The 26,336-nt window shown below is 39.4% G+C and overlaps 3 protein-coding genes across 3 annotated transcripts; 1 reads left to right on the top strand and 2 right to left on the bottom strand.

Annotated features, from left to right (window-relative positions):
• Positions 1-4,124: 4,124 nt before the first annotated feature.
• ppp1caa (protein phosphatase 1, catalytic subunit, alpha isozyme a) lies at positions 4,125-12,013 on the bottom strand. The gene is made up of 8 exons (XM_058654642.1): positions 11,827-12,013; positions 11,455-11,574; positions 6,968-7,099; positions 6,488-6,718; positions 5,964-6,068; positions 5,658-5,881; positions 5,224-5,358; positions 4,125-4,747 (listed from the first exon to the last, which is right to left on the bottom strand). Exons 2-8 carry the CDS (start codon positions 11,507-11,509, stop codon positions 4,631-4,633), a joined length of 999 nt encoding a protein of 332 aa, XP_058510625.1. The 5' UTR covers positions 11,510-11,574; positions 11,827-12,013; the 3' UTR covers positions 4,125-4,630.
• A 2,283-nt stretch (positions 12,014-14,296) lies between these two features.
• cldni (claudin i) lies at positions 14,297-17,469 on the top strand. The gene is made up of 3 exons (XM_058654267.1): positions 14,297-14,410; positions 15,723-15,855; positions 16,540-17,469. The coding sequence occupies exons 2-3, from the start codon at positions 15,724-15,726 to the stop codon at positions 17,038-17,040; spliced, it is 633 nt and encodes a 210-aa protein (XP_058510250.1). The 5' UTR covers positions 14,297-14,410; position 15,723; the 3' UTR covers positions 17,041-17,469.
• Positions 17,470-17,798: 329 nt separating this feature from the next.
• On the bottom strand, positions 17,799-25,232 carry coro1a (coronin, actin binding protein, 1A). The gene is made up of 11 exons (XM_058654265.1): positions 25,127-25,232; positions 23,865-24,068; positions 22,263-22,385; positions 21,850-21,979; positions 21,002-21,183; positions 20,631-20,750; positions 19,758-19,859; positions 19,525-19,670; positions 19,002-19,059; positions 18,698-18,913; positions 17,799-18,108 (listed from the first exon to the last, which is right to left on the bottom strand). The coding sequence occupies exons 2-11, from the start codon at positions 24,060-24,062 to the stop codon at positions 18,016-18,018; spliced, it is 1,368 nt and encodes a 455-aa protein (XP_058510248.1). The 5' UTR covers positions 24,063-24,068; positions 25,127-25,232; the 3' UTR covers positions 17,799-18,015.
• Positions 25,233-26,336: the final 1,104 nt, after the last annotated feature.

Genomic DNA, 26,336 nt, shown 5'->3' with positions numbered 1-26,336 from the left:
GCTGAAAAGGCAACATCAAATCTCGATAGGACACACCTACCTTTGTTTGAACAAGATATTGAGCTTGAGTCATTTGTGGTCAAAGCTCTGGATCCTTCCATCTTTGATTGCTTCCTATCAGGTGCAAAATAAATAAATAAATATGTACAATTCATTACATAAGAGCCAGGTGTTTGCATAACCACGACATGATACATGTACTACACATACAACACAATATGACCACAAACAGGAAATAGACCTGCAGCTGCATAGGAAAAGAGAGGATCAGCGTTTGGATATTGCCCAACAAGTCATTTGGAATGTGGAAATGCCTCGGAAATTAAGGAGCTCCCTGCACCCTCACCCTCACCCACCCACACTCGCCCCACCCCCTCCCATTCTGTGGACAAGTTTCAGCTGGTAAACAAGCCAGAGTAGTGCTACTGCATATTTTACAGGGTGTCATTCATGTTCCCAGCAACTGCAATCTCCAAGGGCTTACAAGTGGAAAACACCCATCTCTCTATATCACCACAATGGCATGACTGTGGTATTTGGCCTGGTTTAATGAAGTTACTCCTCAGAGCCTCAAACCCTTTTCCTCTCTTGTTGTTTAGTGTTTTTGGGTGCACAGGATTTGATGTTGCCGTCTGGTGCAGACTCATGTACGAGTCTGATTCATGAGACAGTAGGATTATTTATGAGCCGAGGGTGAGTGACTTCACGGTGGAGGATGTCAGGGTGCGTCGTCATAAATCAGCTGACACCGCAGCAGCCAGCACTCAGTCATATGGTGTGAATGTTGCAGATACTCTAAGTTGGAATGACAAGTCCAATTTGTAGCTACATGGTATGATTTTCATTTTATTGCATGAACACATAAAAGTGGAACTGACCGATGTCCAGTTAATTGGTTTGGTTTATTGCCTGCGAGTTCCTCACAGTGTGATTTATATACTGTAGTGTAAATGGTGACAACAGCAAATTTGAGACACAACAAATCTAACATTAGAACCATATTTACTGCCTCTCTGTAACATCCGATTTTTTTTTTTTTTTGAATCAGTAAACCAGATTGAGATAAAAGTTTGATAAATGAATGAAAACTTCAAATAATTCATATTATTAAACAAGTCTTGTGATTAAATCAGTCTCTGGGAATGGTTTACATGTTTTTATTCCAACAAGTGACAGAAATCCATTACAGAGAAGCAAAAAGGATGATCATCCACGTTACACAGAACATGTTGGCTTGTCTGTGAGCTGTCTGACTGTATCATGGTGCAATGTTTGTCAGACATAAGAGGAGAAGAACTCCCACCCTGAGGTAATAAAACAGATCCAATTACTTCACTCCCAGTCACTGCTAGTCCTTTGCAGCAGATGATGGCCTTCCCTCCCTTTTTCTAGTTACAGTGGAATGTTGGGATGTAGTGTTTTCCCACACTGCCGTCACATGACAAAAGAGAACGCAGCGAGACAAAATGTACAAATCCTCTTTTATTTTTATCTTGTTACAGAGACATTTTTGTGATCGGTTTGAAAACAAATAGAAAATTGTCAATTTCTGTTGTTTCCTCTATGTTAGCAATCATAATAATCAAATAGTGTCATATTATTTACCCAGCAACAGTGCATGGTGCAAAACATCCCTGATTAATCAAAGAAAACCTTACACGGGTAAGCGCACACTGTCTAATGTGAAGTTTGTCAGTACAAATGTGAACAAAATGATTATTGGTAGTTACAAATGATTAAGCAGAGATATTTTTTACAGCGAAGGAAACGGGAATGAAAGCGGCCTTTAGTGGACCATTAATTCAAAATGACATAGATATACAAGCTTTATAGGTCTATATTAATTCTTGCATGAGTTACTTAGTCGGTTTTAAGAGAGTGCGATCCATCCCAGTGGAGGTCGTTTCCACATCGTAAATGCTCAAGCCCTACATTAAGATTTATTTATCCTACTTATTAACTTAAATGCCATACATATCTGTACATTTCCTCATCCACATATCAGGTTTTAGCCAGAGAAAAATTGGGTCTGCACCATTTCTAAATCAAACTTAACAAAGCAACAGATCACTCCCCTGCAGAGTATTCCGCCATAAACTAAACAGCATTCCAACATTGGGCTCGACTCATTCACATCTTAGTCATTTTAAATTCCACAAATAAGCTGTTTATAACCTGTTTATAAGCTTCACAATATACTGTATGAGTCATACCACTTAACTGTATTTCAATGTAAGTCACTTCCTGAGTTGATCTTACTGGATGTGAATTAAACACAAGAACTATAATAGCCGACACAATACCTGACACAGAAATGAGCTGTAGTGTATGCAAATTTGTTACAACACATAACAGGATTCCTCACGTTTGATTACATCATAAAAAGTTATTTATTTTCTGAGGTACCGAGTTGAAAACCTCTCGACAGAGGAAATGGGAGGGAGATGATGCCTCTCTGCTTTAGTGTGAGCTCTTGTGCACAACCTGAGCAACACATTTGCTGGCTTTGCAGCAGAGCTGTAACGACATGTGGTCGTAGTCGGACAGAGGGGCTGAAGGCTGAGGACACACAGGAGACAAATCAAAGCAGACATACAGGTTATGTAATAAAACAGGGAAGAGTGTGTCTGTGGGTTTTTAGAAAAGGGCAGTGAGAAGGCCCTGAAACACTGTTAGGACTTTTTTTTTTTTACACCAGTTGCAACAGCCTATACTGACCTATGGACTGTTTTCACTGGAACACCCTGTATACGCCAGCTGAACTTGATACGCAGTAAAGAGGATGCAACATGGCTATTGAGCCATGAAGTGATACAAAGGACGATTTAAAAATAAAATGGTTTGAGACAAAAATATATGCATGACTCTGAATCCACTTTGTCAATGTCAAATATTTAAATCTATGCTGACGTAAGAAAAGTGCAAGACTTCCAGCAACTCGGCACGTCCATGTTTTTGACAAATTTACATAGCATTTATTTTATTACAACAATCCTAAAGCAGCTTTAAAATGATTGACCTGCTGCTCATGTGGGAACCACCAATCTGCCACAAAATAAACTTCATATTCAAGTATTCCAAGTTAGAGTTTCAACCAAATTTGGTATGCATAATTTGTTTTTGGTAAAACAAGGATTTGTGCTTAAAGCGCTGGGTGCACTGCAGTCTTTAGTTTTAGTTAGTTGTTCCTAATTTTAACTACCATGCAACTTTATGCTTGAATTAGCCCATTTTCTTTCCGAGAAGAGAATTTATGTCACTGCAATTATTCACCATCACATATGCCGTTTAAACCATCTAATATGTCCACATGAAAATATATGGAGAAATTTGACATTAACAGCTTCTCAGTAGGCATTTTGAGTACATGGCAGTGTGTTAATGTTCAGAGAAGATTAAATGCCAGATAACTTGTGGCATCTACTCAAGGGCACATTAACTGCACATGAGGATGATGGATTAGACTATTGGAGTAGAGTGAGCTGTCAGATCTGCTGAAACATTTGTCAGGTAATGAGCAGCAGCAGAAGCTCAGTGACAGCTCCACTCACTCCCTCCCTCCCTCTCCATTAATTAAAACAAAATAAAAAAAACACATTTGTGATTCTGAAACCAGCTTTGGGCCATTTTTTATGCAAGTCACTGAGCATAATCTTTGGCTAGATCACAATGAATGAAGCAATGTGTGAAATGTCCTTCTGTATTGACAGTAAGTGAACTGGGCCAAAATTACACTTTCCAGCTTTATAGCAATGGCAAAACACAAAGTGATGAGAATGATTCAAATAAATGGTTATTTTTTTATTCATCTCGACTTTCATGAACTAAAAACAAAAACGAGGAAAAACAAAAAAAATTTAAATCATGGTGGTTTCATGTATCTACAAAAAAGGTACTATTTCACATCCATGTCTCAAATTATTGGTTTTTAAAAGAAAAAAAAAAAAAATAGCACGTTTCATTTGTGAATCCAATCATCTTTGAGGACTTGCACCCACACATGAATCCTCCCGTGCACCCAGTGTGTTGTATGTGCCATTACTGTTTGACCGTGCAACTCACATCCTCCCTCCCTCCCTCCCTCCCTCCCTCCCAACCCTCCCCTCCCCTCCCCTCCCCTCCCACCCATCACACAGACATACACACACACAGACCTCTGAAACAGGATGTTCAAAAGCTTGTGTTTAGCATTAAACAGTGCAGGGCCTTAACATAAACAGCCAAGGCTCCTCTATTTTCTCTTCCCCTCCTCCCCAGTACCCAGGTTTGAATTTACAACACAAATAGGCAAGAACCCATCTCTACAAGATGACAGGAAAACAGAATGGAAGGTAGCCCACAGAAGGAAGACCAACAAAAAAAAAGAGAAGGTACATACAGAATATAGAAATTCCTTCTGGATCATTCACACTTTTATACACATTCTCACACAAAATTACACGCAAGCAGCCAAACGGTTAAAAATAGTTTTTGAGAGAAAAAAAATCAAAACATAATTGAACCCTGGACACTTGTTTGCTTTGTTGCTATTCTGTGATGAGGAATAAACAAGTTTGGGAGGTAGAGGGGAATAAAAGGTGCACTAGGCTGAAAGGGGGTGACAGGTTATTGAAGAAGAACCAAGTGGGTGTTATTTCTTTGCCTTGGCGGCCTTGGCTGAATTTCGCGGTGGGGTAACCGGCCTCCCAGATCCCATTCCTCCCCCTCCGCCATAAGGATACAATTTCTTATCGGCTGGCTTCAGGATCTGAGAGAGAAAGAGAGACAAAAAAGCTGTAGTTTATACAAACTCATGATGATGTCAAAGCAGAGATTTAACAGTCTTCCTGGTTGACATGTTGAAAAACAAAAAGGTAAAACTAGATACAGTAAATTAATTATGAGCTCCTTTTGAAAGCATATCTAACCATCAGAAGAAAATCAGTTTTGGGCTGCAACAATTAATAGATTAATCATTATGACTCAATTACTAAATTAATCACCAACTATTTTCATGATTAATTAATCAGTTGGAATATTTCAACATAATTAAAACAAGCTTTGATTTTTAAAAGTGAATCTTTTCTGGTTTCTTTGCTCCATATGTCAAAGAAATCCTTAAAAGCGAACCATTTTGGTTTGTGGATAAAACAAGTCATTTGAATTGCAGTTGAACTAGGGCTGCATAGTTTCACAAAATACAGTGACTCATGTCCCAAACCTTATAACTACACACAAACACACCTGGAAAGAGCACATGAGCGTCTCATCCACACTCATCATGGCACCAGCGTTGTCAAACTCGCCACAGTAGTTAGGAGCTGAGAATAAGGTGACGAGCTGCCTCTTTGCGAAAAACTCATAACCGTCTTCTACCACCTTCGGACAAAGATAACAAAGTCAGTGCTGCACAACAATACAGAGGCAAAAAAGGGGGTTGTTGGTACTGTTTGAACCAAGTGGTTGTGAGAAGCAACAACGATTAAGATTATTTTAAATACCACTGTCACTGTAAAGATTGCTGGCATTAAAATTGAACAGAAAAGTCAATTTCTAATTTAAAAACATGATCATTTACACTGAAAACAAAGAAAATGTATATTTCTGGTTCTTCAAATGTCAACTGAATCAGTAACAACTGAGTTTAGAGATTTCTTGAGGACATTTATCTTTATTACCTGATGTGCCCTGCATATTAGGTCCATGTCGTGTTTGTGCAAAAATTTAGCCACCACATCTGCCCCGAATGTGAAGGAGACACCACGGTCATTTTCCCCCCAGCCCAGCACATCTTTGTCTGGGTCGGCCCACAGCAGGTCACACAGCAGACCTTGGTCAGGCACGTCTGTGGGTCGCATTACTCTGCGGATCTGTTCCATGGACTGAAGATCAGGAGAGAGGCCTAGAAGAAAGAGGAAAAACACTTAGTGTGGTTCCCATCATCTAAAATGAGCTTTGTCACAGCTTATGCAAACAAAACCTACCTCCATGACAGCAGAAGATTTTTTCATCTACAATCGCAGCCACAGGTAAACAGTTGAAACAATCTGTGAAGGTCTTCCACAGCTTAATGTTATACCGTCGTTTACCTTTGAGCATAAGAGGAGAACTACAATTACACTTAAGACATTTATTTATTTTTATATACATACATACATACATACATCCATACACACACATATATATATATATATATATATATATATATATATATATATATATATATACATACATACACACACACACACACACATTCATATACATATATGTACATACATACACACACACAGGGAATTGTTCTATATTACAGCAGGCCAGGTGAACAGCAAAATAGTGTCATAAAAAAATAATGAAATATGAGCAACTGGGATTATACAAAGTATATTTATATACTGTATATATATATATATATATATATATATATATATATATATATATAAATGACAGTTTAGTAAGACTTGACAGCCCAGATTACATTTCTTCATGTTAAAAGGTTCTGTGCACTTACACTCATCATAGAAGCCGTAGATTCGATTAATAGAGGCGCATTCATGGTTCCCGCGCAGCAGGAAAAAGTTCTCAGGGTATTTAATCTTGTAAGCTAGAAGCAGGCATATAGTCTCCAGTGACTGCTTCCCTCTGTCTACATAATCACCCAGAAACAGGTAGTTGCTTTCTGGGGGGAAGCCTCCGTATTCAAACAGTCGGAGCAGATCATAGTACTGACCATGGACATCACCTGCAGGGGGCAGCAGAGAGGTGCAATTCAAACACTATACTTTCACTGATGCTGGGTATATAGTCTTTGGTTTGTAGGCAGCGTTTACACAAATGTAGTGAAAAAGGTGACAATTACAAACGAGAAAAATGTCTGGTAAATCGTTCACAAAGCCTCACATAATAATCATTCCGTCACAAATCATATTTTGCACTTTGCATCAATGCTTTAGTGGAACTCACTGCCCACTTCCATGCATTAAAAACTCACCACAGATTTTGAGGGGAGCCTCTAGTTCAAGGAGGATTGGTTGACTCAGGAAAATTTCACGGGACTTGAGGCAGAGGCCACGGATCTCGCCCTCTGTCAGCTGGACATTTTTTCCTGGCCTTGAGCCCTTGACTGAAATAAAAGGAGATAAATTAGACAAGATGTTTCACTGGGGACATTAATAACACCACAGAGACATACCTCTACACAAAGCTGTGAGAAAGCTTGACAAAGCACAGCAATGAAATCTGATGCTGGGTTTGACCACCAGATTGGGAAGTCAACACCTCCCACCAGCCATGTGCTGGCCATCATTGTTCCATGACAGCAGGTGACCAAAGCACATGACTCAGGTAATGCTGAAGGTTGTAATTTTGAAAATCATAAACTATGAACATAAGATTCACCTTTAACAGTTTGTATTGGGCACAGAGATGCAACACCTGATAAATCATGATAAGTGGAAACAAGTTTGACTATAGCAGCTTCAAGAGTAGTTTTGCTTCAGTTGTAATTCAAACCTAAGCTTGTTGAAAGATGTGAAACCCACTTCCCCCTTCAATATGATAAAGCTGCAGCAAAGACACTGCAAACACATAATTAGGTCTCTTAGTATTGTTAAGAAACAATGACTTGTTTCACATTAAAACTAAAGGGTCAACAAAATGTTTGTAATGAGAAATTAGATAAACTATAAACCTTATTTATTGCACAACCATAAATGTAATTAATAATGTTGCTGTTAAAACTTGAAATAATTTTGCAATATTGTCTGACTTGTGCCTTTACTATAGATTCGTTTTAAGATTCTATTGCTGTTTTTTTTATACTTTAGTAAAATGTTTAGTTTAAGTTTATATTCAAACATAGATTTATATTTTTATTCTGTAGATTTTAGCTTAAATTTTATTCTATTTTTTTTTAATTATACTTTTCTGATAGTGTGTTTACTTTATATAACTATATATTTTTTTGTTTTGTGATTAGGGGACGTGCAAATTAAGAATTTCATTGTGCAGTGTGACAGTCTGTCTTAACTGACATATGACAATAAACATCCTGAATCTTGAATGAAGAAAATATTCTGTCCCTATCATCCTCAACTTCCACTGATACAATCTCAAGAATTCAACAGGTCTGTCAGGTCTCCACTCAAGTTATCTTTACTTTCACCAGACATGCCAAATAAAGTCAAAACAAAACTGATCCCATCTTTTACAAGAAACCCCAACACATTTTATGAACAGATGATTTGTCTTAAAAAGGTACAGATACAAGGTAAATACTTCTGCTCATAATTCAGATATTATACATATTCACATTCCAACCTTTGTGCCAGGATGTGATGATATGGTACTACTTGTGTGTACACTGTGGCAAGTCTGCACCTCAGCAAGTTTGGAATCTGAATTGTTTGCTTCAGTGACAGAATCGCTCACGCCTCCATTCCCACATGTGCTACATGATACCAAACCACCTCCAACCAAAAGCCACATAAATGACAAATGAGGAGTTCACCGGCTACTGAACAGGTAATGCATGCATAGTCGTAACAGAACCACCTCCAACTGTCTCAATAACTTGTTTTTAAGCTGCGTGGAAACTAAGCACTATTTAATGTTCCTGGAATGCATTTAATAGGCATCACACGTTTAACCGGTTAACAGATGAATGCTTTAGCCTTTAAAAAAGAGTTACGTGATGTGAGTCAATAATTACAATGGACAACACAAGCAGGATCTACATGGCCACCCAAATATCAAAAGTAGATTTTTTTTTTAACAGTGAGCAAAATGGTTGTACATTCATAAAAATAACCAGATTAACAAAAATAAAAGTAGGTTTTAATCAGAATGAATACACATGCTCTGTCTTTCAATTGCTAAAGAAGTTTTAATACAACCCACTCGGCTTGATATACCAAAACAGGCAATGAGAACACAAACAAATTAATAATGAGTATCATTACTTAATTACAATTACTGACATCATTATTAAAAAGTGTGTTTAAATATATTGTGATGCCATTTGGAATGAAAAGAACACAACTTGCTTTGGGTAAACTTCTGACACACTGTTAAGAAAGGAAAGAAACACTTGCTACTCGCATTTTTGTATAGATACAGTCCAGAAAGTACAGGTCATCTGTTTCACCAAGTAATAAACATGTGGAAATTCTATTTAATTTACTTTGTGCATCTAAAGCAATGGATACCCTGCAAAGTGTCTTTGCTACTTTTTATAGTTGTTATTACCATCCAGCACCTATGTTGTTTTGATGACAATCTGGCAAATGCATAACTATCTTAATAATGCTTGAAAAGCACCTGGAGGAAAGCGAGAGTAGAAGTTAACAAAGAGATGTACAAGCCAGCATATTCTGGAGTAGCAACTGAAACCAAGGCACTAAAAGGTGAAAAGTGGGATTGAACACTGCAGTGCTGCATGTCACTTTGAACCTGGATTACATAAAGCTAAGCCCTAACAGAGCTTACTCCAAAGTTAGCCACATAGCCAGTGGGCAACAGTGGGCTTATCGTGAGGGGTACATACAAAAGGCTTTCCATTGCACTGATCAGGGGGTGGCGAACAAAGAAACAGAAAAGCTGTTGCTGTGTCAGGAGTGCTACAGTTGGTTTGGTTCAGTACTTTATCCTCCGTGCTGGGTGCTCTGCTTTGGCTTATATGATGTCACACTTTCCAGACATGCTATTAACAACACTCTCTCCCAGAGTTCACTCCAAATTGCCAGTAATCCAATTGTAACCACCCATTATCCAAACACGTTTAATTGGTTTGGTCTCGAAACACAGTCATTAAGCAGGGGGTTACCTTGGTATCCACATCAGACACTAAGCTTGTGCGATATAATTTATCAACCTTTTGATGCAGCATCTGTAGTGGGCACGCATATCTAAAATTGCATGTAGTTTTAGTAGATCAAAATAACACCAATAATACCTGGAGACTGTGTGGTTATTCTAAGCAATGAAACTACATGTGCCAAAAAGGTCAAGTGAGTTGCATAAGAGGATATAAATACAGCGACTATCTGGCTTGTTTGTCTTCTGTGTTTGGCAGACAATCTTATCACAGCCCAAGTATAACATTCATGTACAAAACACTCCAGCGTGGTCCACAGTCAAAACTACACTGCACTACGACCGCACATGCATATTTGTGAATAAACTCAGTCACCTCCACCAGCTCAGCTTAGGCCTAATGTACAGGGTCTATATTTAAGAAAGTAAACAAACAGGGGGCGAAGGTCAAAGGGACTTAACATGCAGTTTTGACCCCCAACAACAAACATGATGTTACTTCTGTGAATCAGTTGGGCAATGTTTCCATACAGCAGTTCGCCATGATAGTGTAAATGTAAAGCATGCACAACATTTGAGCCTGCCTTGCAAGGGCAAACAGAGTTCACAACCATTTCTACTGCTCTTTAGATGAACTGTACCATTGAGTCTGAAGAGATTTATGTTTTTGTTTAATGTCCTCAGGGCTGCTGTTACACAATCATCATGTGTATATGAAGATAGAACAGCCGTGAACAGTTTGTGGTTTTTCCCTACACATACAGCCACTACCATAACAAATGTGTCTTCAAACAATGTATACAGTTGGCATTATGACAGTTAAAACTAAGGGAATGTTTGTGTTAGGCATGTGGGGCCAACCCACTTTACCAATAACCTTTAACTAACACAAAGAATATCTCACATCATTTCACCCAAAATGATTCTAATGTACATGAAAATAACGCCAAAAATTAAGCCATTTAAGCATGTCAAAGTGAACAGCCATTTCACACTATTTTACCGGGGTATACCTTTTTCACAGGTGACACTGAGAAAAATTGTGGCTGTAAATTGTAACAGAATGTTTCACAATGCAAATACAAGAGGAGCAAGCACATACGGAGGAGGCCTCTTGAGGGAGCAATATATAATACATGGAGAAAAAAACATAATAAAGCGCACGGACTGCTTCTCCAGTAAGTCAAATGAACATTAACATTTTAAATACCTTGCTAATGTGTTGCAAATGGCCACTCAACTCCTCAATTTTCTCATGTAGCATTGCATGACAAATGCAACAAGTGAAGGCAGAAATTAAAGACCATGAAGACAGGTGTGTATGACCAAGATTAATTTGCATAAAATGGACCAGTGACGAAACACCGCCCACTACCCTCTGAATTACAGTAACACGTTATGTGCATTGATATGCAACTGAAAAACAGAATAAGACTAAAAAAAACGAGTCGCTCATTAAAGGATATTGGGTTGACAACCAGGAAAGATAAGGTTTTATCTCGCTTTTATCCAAATCCAACCATTGAGTCTGACAACATCGTAAAATGACTGCCTATGACTTTACTCAACTTACCTGGCAAATAAACGACAAATGTCGCTACAACCGCCATGAAATCATAATCTAAGTTGACTACAGTGCTGCACAGAGAATTTGGTCTTCCTCACCTTCCAGGAGACGTTGAATTATAGAGTCGATGTTTAATTTGTCCGGCTCCGCCATTTTCTTTATTTTCTGTCGTTCTCGAGTAGGAGGAACCTTGAATTTCCGCGCTGCACCTTCGGTTTCTAAAACAGAAAGGAAAATGAGACGGACATTTTGACAGAAACGGCCAATAAACACGTAAACACTGATCGCTTAGCTAACGAATGGTTTACAGACAGCTAACCGAGCAACAGTGGCGGAATGGAACAATCAATGAGCTCATACAAGCTTGCGCTAACCCAGCTAGCTGGCTAACTGCTAGCCAGATTGAACCGCGGACGGTCAACTAACGTTAGCTATTTAAACAACTCACTGTTAGATCAAATACCACGTACCTTATCTTTCCCTCAACACCGGCCCTCCTGGAATGAATAATGTGTGAATGTTTAACCCGTAAACTCAATCCTGGCCCCTGTTCCAGTGGTGTGTCCGGACTCCGGGTCCCTTCCCTCTTCCTTCCTTCACCCGAGAACTTCGAGGGAGGGCCGTCTACAACCAGGCTGTCTACCAAACAGCGCTAACACAGGAGGCCGAATCAAACCGAGTTGCACGTATGTTTCTTGAAACGCGATTGGTCCATCGGTGAATTTAGAAACACAACTCTCGCGTCCGATTGGACAAACCCCAGTCAATCTCAGACACCGCCCACCGACCCGCTCACGACGACGTCCCCGAGGCAGATTTAAACCGGAGCTCAAAGTTCGCCCTCTCGTGTTGACAACTGAAATTGCAAAGTTAAAAACCAACAACTTCTATACTTGTTACTTTGACTTCTTACAAGAGAAAACGGTGAATGTGCAGCTCAAGTCACCTTTAAACTAATCTGGTAAATCTAATCTAAATATGATGCAAACATATAAATATATGCAGTATACTGCCAGGAATTGAACCAACAACCTTCCAGTTGAAAGACAACTTGAGCTACCATTGCTCAATCCTAACTCCTCGTTTTTTTTTACATATTATACTCATTTATGAATTGAAGACACTTATTCAAGCAGCTTTGCAAGTTTGCCCATTCTTGCTGATCAATATATAAGGTTGTCGTCATCTGATTTTCCAATGAAGCCCTGCAGAATGAGGCCTGCATTGTCCTGCTGAAACAGAAATGGAGTATGTGCTAAAAATGATTTTCTTATGACGGGAGCTTATACTGTAGGATGTCTCACCATAATTCCAGTATAAGGCTCCACATCAGTGGTATAGACCAAATCATGGGCACAGACGCGCTCCCATATCATCACGCTGGTTTCTGCAGCTTTCATTTGATAACTGTCTGTCTGTCTTCTTCATCTTTATTTCGGATTTCATATTCATAGAATATGAAATACTTGCCTGACCACAGATGGTCCTTCAGTCCATCACAGGTGAGTTTGGATCCAGAAAACTCAGGAACATTTCTGTGTATGGGCTTCCTTTTTGCGTAACACAGTTTTCATGACACATTTCTCGTTGCAGTGACAGACTGTGTTAAATGACAAAGAGTATGAGGTGGTGTTTGTTTTTCTTCTATGTTGTAACTTTCTTGTATCTGCCTCTTGGCCAGGCCATCATTGCAAATGAGCATTGGTTCTCACTTGACTCACCTGGTTAAATAAAGGTTAAATAAATAAATAAAATACTCAATTTAACTATGTCCTCCAAGGTAGCAAGGTTTATCATATAAAACAACATAAGGGTTTGATGTTTTCACCCTTGTCTCACTAACTCCCAAAATCTAAATCATGATATTATAAATTGTAAAAGGTGACATACCTAAATTATTTCCAATCTAGGCCTGAGAAACATTGTTTCTGAAATTATTGTCCATTTTCTAACAATGTGGAACAAAATGTGAGCCACAACTCATCCTTGATTGCAATGACTAAACCTTTGGTAGATGCTCCTTTATACCCAAGTTTCATACCCTCACCTGTTACAAGTTAACCTGCTAACCTTGTGGAACCTCGTGGCCAAACGTTTTATTGATTCTTTTGCAAGATACAATTAGGTTTGTCAGTGACAAATCATTCATTTGTCAGTTCATATGTTAAATAAAGGTACAAGTGACTCAAAATGACAGATTTTAGTTTTCGTTGCCATTTGAGAAAAGCGGCCCAAACCTTTCATGAAATGGGGTTTGAATCTAACTCACGAGACGAGATTCAATAGTGCTGTAGTGAACATAAGGTTTTGCCATTTGTGCATGTATTTCAAACCAACAGTGTTTATACATAATCTGCTTTCACAACACCAATGTCCTTCATTTTATTTTCTTCTCCATGATCCATGAAACTCCACTTGTAATCTTACGCAAAGTCCAAAAACCCACTCAGTCTGGGTTTTCTTATGTCACCACAGTTTCGACACATATAGGTGTGTGTGTGTGGTCTTGGATGTGCAGGAAGGAGCCTAAAGGTAGTATTTTTTTTAGACTCACATACTGTGGAAGGAAAAGATGACTCGGATGACTAATTTTTCTTTTTCTGGCAACCTGTGATGGATACAACCAAAAAAATGATTCACTCTGCATCATCACCTGAATTATAATCATCAGTGTAGACACAACACTGTCCACGGAATCTGATTTAACTAAAAAAAAAAACTCAATTTAAAGCATCACAACTTCTTTTCTACTCTTCTAAACACAGTTCTCCCTACTGAGACATGTTATGTATGGAGGACTAAGATGGAAAAAGAGAGGGAAACATGCATATAAGACAAGTCCAGTCTGGTCGTGTGGTCCTTCCCTCCTCTGTCCTCCCCTATCAGAGCTCAGCCCCACCCTAAACCTCACATTCCTCTACATATACCCCATCATATTAACACACAAGTCTTGTACAAAAGAAAACAGCATCTTCAAAACATCTCCCAAACAGCGAGAAGAGCCTCAAGAATCCTCGCCCTTTGATTTTCACATTAGCTTCTGAGGAGTGAAAGGTAGGGTGCATCCTTTATTTTCTAAATTGTTTCTGCAAAAGCTTTAAAATTGGCAGAGGATGAAAGGAGTGTTTGAGGATTATTTGAATATCTCTGTCTCCATGGGCACTAGCAAAATCAATGCATATCATTTGGGGGATAAAATAGCAGAACTGTACAGGATATTCAGAAAAACAGCCGATTTTTAAATTCTCTCACTCACATCAGGTTAGTTTTTGGAGTTTAACATACTTTTTTGTCCAGCACATATGACCAAACTGTTTTGGTGTTGTCTTGGTTATTAGCTCCTCTTTGTGTAAACCCATAGGTTTTGTAGGACTTGTAGAAGACAAGGAGAGTTTAAGGACGATCTGAGACATTTTTTTGATTGGCAATCATTTTTTTAAAAAAGAGGAAAAACAATAGCATGCGTTCCACCAGGTGTTTCCAGGTGGTAAAGGATTAGTTTGGTCGTCATGAACAAAGAAACAAGGATTTGTCTCATGGAAAAAATACAAAAAAGATTATTCACAAAATTAAAAATGTTCGTTTGTTAACTTTGAAATTAAATGCATCCTTTTCCCCCTCAAACTCATATTTTTAAGTGATTTATTCTTTCACGATTTACACGATTTGTTTTCTCAATCGTTTCATAATCAACCTGAAGCATTCAAAATCAAGCAACTGCAATTAGTAGATTAAAACACTTAATCTGATAGTGTTTAATTGATGCAACTTTTTCTGGTGTGATTAACTCTAATCAAACTGTACTTTTCATGTAAAGAGATCTCTCTTCAGGTTTCTGTTTTTTCTTTACCCAAACTTCCATTTTTCTTGTCAGAATGAAAGTTGAATGACATTTATAAAGAGACCCAAAATAAAGGAGTGAGGCCCGAGCTTCTCCATAAAAGAAGACTTGAGGGAGTGGTTCAGCCAGTCCGGGGTGGAGATTGCGGAGGCCTGGGCCTGTCAGGACAGGAGTTTGTTTAAAAATATGTACCCCCGAGTCATAGTATCCTCAGAGAGAATGGGTGACGGTGTGAGAGCTGATGTTTTCAGATGTGTGGATTAAAGAATAATGAATGTAATCATAAACTTGTCATCTGTAAGCAGAGGAGAGAACGCTCACAAGTAAAAGCCTGCAGTAATTTACGTTCATTTGTGGTATTTTAAAAGCACCAAGGGCAACAGAAACAAACAAGTACATATGTTTCGATTCTGGGTGAGGCCATAAAAATCCACCCCCTCAGATTATTGTCTGGGGACAAAATGATAAAACTGTACTGGAAAATTAAAGAGACACTAATTGTATATTCTATAATCTTTTTTTCAGGATGGGATCTGTTGGAGTGCAGGTGGTGTGTGTGGCCCTCGGGGTCCTCGGCCTGATCGGGGTCATCGTTTGCTGCGCTGTCCCTCGCTGGAAAGTCTCCTCCTTCGTAGGAGCCAACATCGTGACCGCACAGGTAAAGACCCCGGACAATCGCTGAAAAACAAAACTGTAATAGATGTGTTTAAATAAAGACTAAAGATTTTTTTTATAGTTTTATGGTAAAAGTGTGACACAAGTATTTTTTTTTTAAATACAGCACAGTTGTATTATATATTTATATATGTACTGTATATATGTATGTATATATATATATACATATATACACACATATATATGCAAATATTCTGCATTTATACGTCATAAAAACACAGATAATAAGGTGTAGCCACTTGATTCATAAAGACCATAACTGTTGTCTTTTCATTATTTCCCGTTCCAATGAATTGAATTTAACTGAATCTATTTATAGCAAAAAAGTAATATTGCAACTTAAGTATATTCCACTATATGCACAAGGTTTATTACTAATGTAAAAAGACCTAAGTATTTATTTATTTTTTAATCAAAATACTATGAAAAGCAATAGTATATGTTGCCCATTGTGTCCGTAAAGTATAATGTCAATCATTGATGTTTTTTAAGTGATCACTGACCATGGTGGAACTGATATAACAGTTATATAAGTTGATTATACAGTATGTTTTATAATCTGACTTTTTTAAAAGTAAATAAAAAGGAAAAGGAAAGTTATATTTGGCCACTGGATATGGATGATAAATGACTGATCTGTGTGTGTGTGTGTGTGTGTGTGGGTCAGACCAGTCAGCAGGGCCTGTGGACGACCTGCGTGGTGCAGAGCACTGGGCAGCAGCAGTGCAAGAACTACGACTCTGTGCTGGTGTTGCCCTCTGACCTGCAAGCCGCCCGTGCCATGACCATCATCAGCTGCATGCTCAGCATCCTCAGCGTCCTCATCCTCTTCTGCGGGGCCGACTTCACCACCTGCGTGGAGAACGAAGCCGCCAAGCCCAAGATCAGCCTGGTGGCTGGTGTGGGCCTCATGCTGGCCGGTGTCCTAGTGATCATCCCCGCCAGCTGGTTTGCAAGCAACACCGTGAAGGAGTTCAACAATCCGCTGCATGTGAGCCAGAGGTGGGAGCTCGGAGCGTGCATCTACGTGGGCTGGGGGGCCGGCGTCCTGCTCCTTCTGGCCGGAGGTCTGCTGTGCTGCTTTAGCAGGCCCAAATCTGGCAGCTCAGGTGGAACCGCCAAGTACTACAACAGCAACGCGTCCGCCCCAAACAAGAACTACGTGTAGTGTCTTTATGAAAGGACTGGAGTTTGACAGAAGGGACGGGAGGGCGATTTAGTTGGTAAAAGACTGGGAAGGAACAAAGTTTAAACAGAATGAGTCTGTAAATACACCGAATTCTGATCTGGCTCCAGTTTGTATAATCGTTTTTAATAATCATTTATTCTGGCGATGTTACAGTTTTGATGTTCTTTTCTTCTTTGGTGCTGGGTTATAATCTGTAAATGGAAGACACACTCTACACAGGCTGCAAATCAAACCACCTCAAACTTTTTTTTGTAAAGCTAATAGTTTTATTTGGGTCTGTGCTTCAAAATATACAATATAATCTGATATTGAGGGACACAACTGTTGCATTTTCCTTGTTTTTCTTTTATATCAACTTCAAATGAACCACACAAGAGAAAAAATTAAACTTCCAAGATTATGGACATGTTGTAATACTCAATGCTCAAGATTTAATGATAAAAGAGTGAAATCACATATTTGAAACAGTTTAGATCAACCATTGTCCTCTGGTGTTTGTCTTTCTTGATGGTTTTTCAGAAAAAGCTCTTTAACCAAAGGCACTTCAGTAGGTTTCAGGGAAAAATTGTGTGTGCACCTCGACACATTATTGTTATTGTTCATTTTTGTTTGATTTCTCAATCTGTGTGATGATGATGAGTGCAAATGATTAAATGTTGGTCTCACACACGTGTGTTTGTCCCCGTGTGTATTTGTTGTGTTTGTTGTAAGAAAGAAAAGTCAAAAATATATATATATACATATTTTGAAATACAGAAGACTTTATTTCAAACCAAAAGCATATATTAAAATGGGAATTTTTAAAAAAAGTGGATGAAACTAAATTAACAAATTTGAGCTAAAAAAAAAAAGATTTAACGACACCTGTTATCTTAATCTCTTAATCTCTCCCTTACTTTTTTGATACTTTCTTTGTTCCTCTGCTTCTTGATTCTTTTCCCTGATAATTGAACCTTAATGCTTGCTCTCCAGCTCACTCACGCGCTTGATCAGCTCATCTATCGCTGCTTTCAGGTCCTTCACCTCCTTCCTCAAGGACTGAACCTCCTGAAAGGACAGAGATAAAGTCATGATGTGATGGATACGGTTGACAAAAGCAGTAATGACAAGTGCCTTCACAATCACATTTAAGTTAAAAAGTATTTTTCTACACTTGGATGTAACTTTAACTTAATAGTTTAGTATTTAATAACAATTAGGGCTGAAATAATTACTTGATGAATCGCTTATTAATCGATTACTAAATTCCTCGTCAACTACCTTGACAACCGTATCAACGGTTTGAGCGTTTTTAAGGAATTAGAACAAGTTTTCAGATTTTTCGGCTTCTTAAATGTGAATATTTTCTCGTTTCTTTGCTCCACGTGACAAAGAAATCATTCTAAAGTGAATAATTTTGTTTTTTTTTGGACAAAACAAGACACTTCAGAACATCATCCTTTCCAGGTTTGAGAAACACAGATCAACATTTTATAGACCAAACGATTAATCCATTATGAAAATAATTGTTAGTTGCAGCCCTTATAATTATTCATTGCACATTAATAAGTAAGTAGTATTTTACTGTTTGCAAAAACAATGGAATAAAAAAAAATCTTCCACAAATTGTTTGAACGTGACGTCTGAAAAGTCTCACCCCACTGTTGTCCTGTTGACTCACAGCAGCAGCAGTTGTGGTCTTCAGGAGGCTCTTGTGAACTTTGAACTCCTTAGCTTTGGTGGTGGCGACAAACCCGTCTTTTAAAGATATCAGAATGGGCGGGGCGTTCTTTCCCTGAAACCAGTCGTCAGCTTCAACTGAAGGCTCCGGGCCGATGGTGTCGGGGTACAGATCCTCCTGGAAGAGATCCGACTGCACAGGCAGAGAGAGCGAGAGTTTAGAAGGAGCCCAAACTGCACAAACTCTGATGCTTTTTAAAATAAATAAAATAAAATGTTACCTTGCGTGGCACCGTCATGACGATGGGCTCACATTTCCTCTCGTGGAGTTTGTAGAATCTGAGGTTAGAGATATTTGTTCAGATAGGGTTTAGGTTGTTCACTGCAGGTCAGTTTAAGAGCACGTGGACAAAAAGTGATCAAATCTCAGACAGAAACACCTTAACTTTTAAACATAAACAACCATTGTCAAATGAGTTTCACACACCACAAAGTAAGACAGAGAGACATTATTGCAAAGCCTCAGCAGGAGAAGACATGCCTTCCTCACAACAACGTCTCCATCACTCACTGCAGAAGCTCAGCTCATGTCTGTTTTTACAGCTTGTTTTTGAGCTTTAAATCGTAAAAAGACATCAGAAAAATACCCTTTTAGTGTCTTTGACTCACTGCTCTGCTCACTACTCTTCATTTTTGTGCTGTTTTGGTGATTGGGAGATTTAATGTCTGTACTAAATCTCGTAGATATACTTCTCACAGAAAGCTACTCTTGGTTTTGTAAGGACACAAAGGTCAATCTGTCACCTGGCAATTTCACATTTGTTGACCTCCAAGCCTCTCTTGGGCATGTATCCCATTCCCTTCTGGCTCTCCTTGCTGCTGTACATGGACAGGTAATGGACATAAGGAGCTTCGTCCGTCACCTCAAAGTAGCGGATACTGCTGTCGCCCTGTGACGAAGACGTGACAGACAGATCAGGCTTGCGTGTTTCCATGTGGGTGAGGCAGACACACTCATTTCATCATTTCAAGTTTACCTTGCCACAGAGGTAGACGACGCCAGTGTCTGGGTCAAAAAATGGGAGAAGGACGCCGCTACTGGTGTCCAGCTCCTGCAGGGTCAGCGGCTCTTTGAAGTCCTTATGTTAAAAGAGATTCAGATACAAAGAACTTGTGAATTTGACGATAGTAACAACAACACAAACAGTCTGCATGGGCAGCCTGCAGGTAAGCAAAGGATTTATTTAATTGACCTCAATGTGAGATGCCACCCTGAATGCTGTAATATGGCTGTTGCGAAAGAGTCGTGTTGTAAACACAGTGAGTAAGGAGCTTGAATGCACCACAGATTTTCACATGGTGTCTGTCATACAGCATTAAGTCTGTCTACATTCAAAGATTGACATTAGAATGTTGATTTTACAGTCTGAAGTGAAGTGGGAAAACCTGAATTTAGTAACACACACATACACACACAGTATGTATGGTATGTACAGTAAGAACACATTTCAATTTTTTTAACCTGACACAAAATAACATTAAAACACGTGTAAAGGTGAAGTTTAATATGTGTTTTCCTGGCTTTGTTGTTGATATTGTGGGCAGCTCTAAAAACATGATGCCATGTCTGAACACCAATCAGAATTTAGCAGCGTTTGAATCCAACTGTGGTGACTGGCTGTGTCAAATCAGGTCAGAACATGTCTACACTGTCCTCATGGACGAGGTTAAAGTTGTACAGCCTAAGTGTTTGATCAAATAAGATCAACAACAGGTGATTATGGATGTTTTCACTCAAATGTGAAGTATCTACATGAAGAGTCTCACATTAGTTCAGCGGCCTGAGACAGAAGTGACTGAACGAGTGGAAAGCCTGTGTGAACTCTTGCAGGACGTTTGTCGACACTCACCGAATCCCACAGCGCCACCTGCCTCTCGCTCATGCGACTGAAGCCCGTGCTGAGGATCTTGTCATTGGACACAAACACCGCCCTGACAGGCCTGGAGCCCTCATGAGGCTTCTCCTTCTCCTGTTGTTGTGTGAGGCAGAGAAGAGTGGGGAGGTGACACAGACAGAGCAATGCACATTAATGAACATATCTAGTATATCTTAATATGCTCAGATTATCAGATTTTAGCATTACTTTTAATGATTTTCTGACCAGTTAAGCCTTCAGCGTGATCAACACAGCAGGTAAACATCAATTCAGACGCCCTAACATGACACTAGTGACATAATAGAGACACTACATGGATGTTGCAGTGAGTTGTGGAAACCTACAGAGAGGACAGTGCCCTTGCGAGGGTCCAGCACACGCATGGTCTTGTCCTTGCAGGTGGTGAGAATCTTGGAGCCGTCCCTGTTCCAGCAGGCGCTGTAGATGAGGTCATGGTGAACGCTGTCGATCCTCACCACTGCCTCCCCGCGAGCCACGTTCCACAGGATGACCACGTTGTCACAGCCTGCGCGCACACAACAACAACAACAACAGTTGATCACCAGGGAATCAAAGGAGACGAGGGTGAAGGGGCAGCGTGAGAAAATCAAATGGACTGAGAATGGACTGAGTGTGTGTATCTCACACACACTCAATCCTGAAAAAGAACAATACAATCTAATAGATAGCTGTAATAGCTGTAAAGTGTTCTTAGGTTTAGGTAGACATATAGGTAAAAATATAAATAATATAACTTATCACATACAGATAATTGTACAATATTAAAATTAAATGCATTTTCAGTGTAAACATATAATTATAAAATTAAAAATATTATTGCTAGTGATGCCATAATTCTGTAGGACAGAGATTATTTATGTTTGTTGTGTCATCATTTGCATGTTTCTGTTGTTAATAATGTCATTAAGTTAAAATGATAAGACTGTCAGGAGGGTTCTTTTTAACACACATTTGTCCACCTGCTTACTGTGAATTAAAGTGTCAAATAGATCAGTTCCCAGTAAAGAGTGAGTGATCGATCAATAAAAAGGTTGGGTGGAGGACCTGAAAACCTTCTGCAAGCTTTTCTGTACACTCGTCCCGCTCTTTGTTTCTCTAATACACAGGATACATTTGATACGTTAAACAGGTTGATGAGGGTGACATGTGACATGTGACATGTGGGGAATACCTGCACTCATCAGCACATTGTGGGCAGTTGGGTGCCAGCTCAGGATGCCAACACGTTTGGAGTGACCTTCCAGCTTAACGACAGGATCTGTGAGAGAGGTGATCAGTCCGCCGTCTGGGATCTCCCAGATCTGTTCACCAACAAAGCATTTAGCGCTAATATTTAGACACGTTATTTACAAACCACATTACAACAGCAATATATCATGTTCAATTAAATACATGTCCTTCCTTTAGACTTTTTAGAAATAAAACATGTTTTAAATAATGGTAATCTATTGAAAATGTTTACATTGTTAGGTTTTAATAAGGCATTTCACATTCTGGTCATTCAGATCTGCCAAATTATTGTGATATAAAGGTTGGTACTCAATGATTTGTCCAGTGTATTTAAAGGTTGTATGGATGGTTTACCATGACACTGCAGTCCTCAGAGCTGCTGGCAATGATGTTGTCATTGTGGGGACAAAACTCAATGTCCAGGATGGGACCTGTGTGGCCGCACACAGTGGGGTAAGACATGTCAATACGTCCCGTCTGCACAGAGAGACAAATAGTAGGAGAGATGTTGGACACAAATACCAGCCAAACGAAGATATATCACACACAAAAAGAGTATCATGAATGACAGCAGCGTAGATAAAGCAAAGGAACTGCAAATAAAAAACACCACTGAACTGTGAATGGATGGTGGATGAAACATGCTGTCTCATTTTTATTTGTGAGATTTTGCCCCAAGCACTAGTGGGTTGCATTTTATTTCTTATATTGTGCCTGAGGCTGACACCGGCCCGGGGTCATGCTGGGTTATTTGAGGTCACCTGTCATTTTAGTCAGATGTTGCTGATTGAAAGGAGCAAACAGTTTTCTACATGCGCTCGGGTTTAAGTTTCGTTTAGATTTGTTTGTTGGAAATAGACAGATGCTTGTTTAATAGCAGAATCTGGTCGTGATTTGTACCTGAGTGTACGTGTAACAGCAATCAATCAGCAGCCTGTGGCGCCACAGTACAGGACTGAGTCAGTTTCTTATGTCTAGAAACTGGGTGAAGTTCAAAATTAAGACAAAATCTCATGGCTCCTTCGGTTCTTCTGCTCACTGACAACGCCAGGCTTAAGACATCATGACATTTACACAAATGCTGCATCTTCCTGATGTAAAAAGCCCTGTAGTTCTGTTTCAATCACATCTGTCTCATTAAAATATCATTGGCAATGAAAAGCTTAATAGCAATATTACAATTTTACCCCCAATCCTGACTAATGAATATACTTCCGCTGGGTTATTAGCAGGTAAAAGTGTAAAAGTATAGTCAAATATTTATTGTAAGTTTGGCATGTAACATTTTTGACAGCACTTATGCACTTAAGCCATATAAATAATTTTTTTAAGTATATAAATGTGACCCAGACAAGTGGAATAAAAAGACTTTTACTTTTAAAAAAGTAAAAAAAAACTCGATTCACTCAACAACAAGTTTGCATGGTTTCTCTAAGTAAATGACTCAAGGCCTCTCTGGGACGTGCAGATAATAATCAAAATCACAAGAACATCTTAGAATTGACATATTACAAACTCAGGTGTTTAGATGAAAACGAACAAGGCCACGAGGTGTCTCATTTTCTAAATTTTTAGGCACATAAAGAAGTTGCAAAACACCTTTAAAAACCTCATAAGAGAATAAGAATAAGTGGGTTGAGGCCACATCCTGCCCTGACTGAGCTGACAACAAACTCCTAATATGGTGAAAACCTCTCGACAGCAGAGCGTGTGACGTGTACACAGAGTCAACGTCGCCGTCAAACTTCCTTATTTGGCTCAGTGGCTCAGTGTGTGGTGGTGACTGGCAGTATTCAAATTTTAGTTTTGGCATGGTGTGAGAAAAAAAAAATGTAATTGTAACACAGCAACCTGCAACATAAGATGGTCAAAAATGGTCACAGAGGGCCAAGCAGCAGACACACGCGTCACACTCTTTTTTGTGTCAGTGTAAGCAGGGTGTTTCCGGTCACCCACCTTGTTCAGTGGCAGAACCATGAAGGCTCCTCCGCCGCTGGCGTCCACGATCATGGCCACAAACTTGGGGTTGACGGAGCAGAAGCAACTGTCCCAGGTCATCTGGGAGATTCGGATGTCATCGTAGCATTGGTCAGCTTTCACAGCCTGACCAAAGACGTGACGGAACTTGCTGGTCCTCACAACCTTCCTGGACATGGTGAACTGAGGAACCAGAGCAATCAATATGATGAGGAGTCTGAAAATGAAAAGATCTGCCCAGTATACATTTTAAGACTTTTGATTTCATGTGGAAATAACATAACATCACATAGCTGACAACACAGCCCAAATGCACTACAAAGAGGAAGTTTAAGCTTTCACAACTGCTTCCTCTCATCTGTCTGTAACTGGTACTCTAACCTGATCTCTCTTTTTAATGTGGGCTTAAATGATGTGCTACTGATACAAATGTGCATGTTGAAGGAGTTCAAGTTCAAGTCAGCAGAAAAAAGACGACACACGACAAGCAGCGTTAATTCATCGAAAGGTGGACTGCACACGCTGTGTCCTTTTAAAAGTTTGATAAATTGCCTAAAGTGGCAGTTACACCACATCCTTGAGAGCGAGCTAGAAAACCACTAACCTTTTCTGGTGTGTCATTCACACACTCATGTTATCACCGGTTTTCTCACACACACACACACACATACGCCCCTTAAAACTAAATAAATTTCAACATTTAACATCAAAAACCTGCACAATAAACGCATTCTTCACCAAAGCAGGAGACAAACCTGAACAAATCACAAGATTTTAGCCGTTTTAATCAGTTGCAGCGGTGAAATGAAACAACCTGTGCATCATCTGACAAACGCACCGCCAGCCAAACGCTTTAAATGTTTTTGCTTTACCTCCATTTGTAGATTTTAACTTCCTGAAAGGTGCAGCCGCGCCTCAACTCAGAATCAGGAGCCTTCAACAGTTCTGCTACATGTGCATCACAAGACCTCTGAGGCTGCTCTGCAACTAATTTAATAATCCTCTAATTTTATCTGGAGCCAAAATGTATGAAAATAAACTCATCCTATCACTTCCTCTCTGTGTGTGTTTTAGGATGGAAATAACCTCCAATAGGAAACAATTCACTAATTTGAAAGTGGACAAACTCCCCCTTTTGGATCATAAATAACCAGACATTCTAAATTGAAATCAATGAAATATGTCTGTTGTTGATATGTTTTGCAGATGTACATGTGCTGCAAGAGAAACTGCAGGCTTACCTGAGGTGTGTGTGAGTGCAGAGGGGCCAATTCAGCTCAAGGAGATCCAGCGGTGCACACCGAAAATCCTGCCACCAGAGTGAGGACGCGGGGGAGACGCTGTAGGTTAAAGTGTATCACATAAAGCGGCATGGAGGAAGTGAGAATTTCAAATGAAGGTGGAAGTGGGAGGTGTCTCCTGTCACATTTGGGGTTTTGAAAAAGTGCAGAGCACCGACAGGTCGAGAGTGACAGCATGATATCTTCTGTGAGATAACATCAAACATCAAAATGAGTGTGAGCAAATGCAGACTGTGATACAGAAATGTGTTTGTGAAAAGTGAAGCAGTCTCCCGTGCCCTTGGTTGTCAACAAATGAAAAGCAGAAGCAGGTGATTAATGTTCAAGTGCCACTTTGTTATAAGACTCTGAAAACAGGTCGAAAGGCGAAAGATTCAGCATCAGAGAGTGAAGGTGGAGTTTAACCTCTGAATCTCACAGTGAGGTTTCTGATGAGGCCATTAATGCAGCATGATGGGGGAGACATTGCTGATTAAAGGTGCTTTATGTAAGAAATGCATCATATTCATAAAATGACTTGTCGTCAGAGACTAAGGAAACGTGTTGAACTGCTGAGTCCACAGTCACGCAGCTCGTAGTGCGTCACCTCAACACAGCAGCTGCAGCTGCAGCTGTAGCTCTGAAATGCAGAACGTGACCAAAACCTAAAAAGCCTTACTACCTTTCTCAAAGAGGTCTTGTTCAGAGGAGAAGAAAACAGTACTACAGAAGATAAAGACAAGGCAAGGAAGAGACCAACATCACCCTCTTCACACAAAATTTCATTTACTTTCTCCAATAGACTAATGTTGATTTAGTTATTTTTGCATATGTACCAATTAGTGATAGTGAATTTGACCTCTGCATTGCTCAGGGGCACACCACCCCTTCACCATGTATGTGCACATATTTTTATTTTATGGCGTGAATTGGTGCATTCAAACCAAATTATAATAAAGACTTTCTATTTAATTTTAAGTAAAAGCCTCCCCAAGCCTGGTTTAGTGATTAAAAGGCTGATGTCAGTGTCCATTACACTTAGTGAGATTGTTAATGTCACTGCAAGGACATTCATACAGTATGTCTGTGTGTGAGTGAGTGAGTGAGTGAGTGAGTGAGTACAGAATATAGTGCTTTCACCTGACACAACGCCAACAGATTAGACTGCAAC

Source organism: Solea solea, chromosome 16 (genome assembly GCF_958295425.1).
Source record: "Solea solea chromosome 16, fSolSol10.1, whole genome shotgun sequence".
Lineage (NCBI taxonomy): Eukaryota > Metazoa > Chordata > Actinopteri > Pleuronectiformes > Soleidae > Solea > Solea solea.
Note: the sequence above shows the minus strand (reverse complement) of the source record. Positions and strands in the feature narration are given on the sequence as shown.

Excerpts from the sequence above, each read along its gene's own strand:
- ppp1caa (XM_058654642.1), bottom strand. The coding sequence starts at position 11,509 with ATGGCGGAGCCGGACAAATTAAACATCGACTCTATAATTCAACGTCTC. Across the intron at positions 5,882-5,963 it reads AATCTTCTGCTGTCATGGAG|GCCTCTCTCCTGATCTTCAG; the intron begins GTAGGTTTTGTT and ends TCTTTCTTCTAG. Across the intron at positions 4,748-5,223 it reads CGCTCATGTGCTCTTTCCAG|ATCCTGAAGCCAGCCGATAA; the intron begins GTGTGTTTGTGT and ends TTTCTCTCTCAG.
- cldni (XM_058654267.1), top strand. The coding sequence starts at position 15,724 with ATGGGATCTGTTGGAGTGCAGGTGGTGTGTGTGGCCCTCGGGGTCCTC. Across the intron at positions 15,856-16,539 it reads CCAACATCGTGACCGCACAG|ACCAGTCAGCAGGGCCTGTG; the intron begins GTAAAGACCCCG and ends TGTGTGGGTCAG.
- coro1a (XM_058654265.1), bottom strand. The coding sequence starts at position 24,062 with ATGTCCAGGAAGGTTGTGAGGACCAGCAAGTTCCGTCACGTCTTTGGT. Across the intron at positions 18,914-19,001 it reads TCATGACGGTGCCACGCAAG|TCGGATCTCTTCCAGGAGGA; the intron begins GTAACATTTTAT and ends CTGCCTGTGCAG. Across the intron at positions 18,109-18,697 it reads GTCAACAGGACAACAGTGGG|GAGGTTCAGTCCTTGAGGAA; the intron begins GTGAGACTTTTC and ends CTGTCCTTTCAG.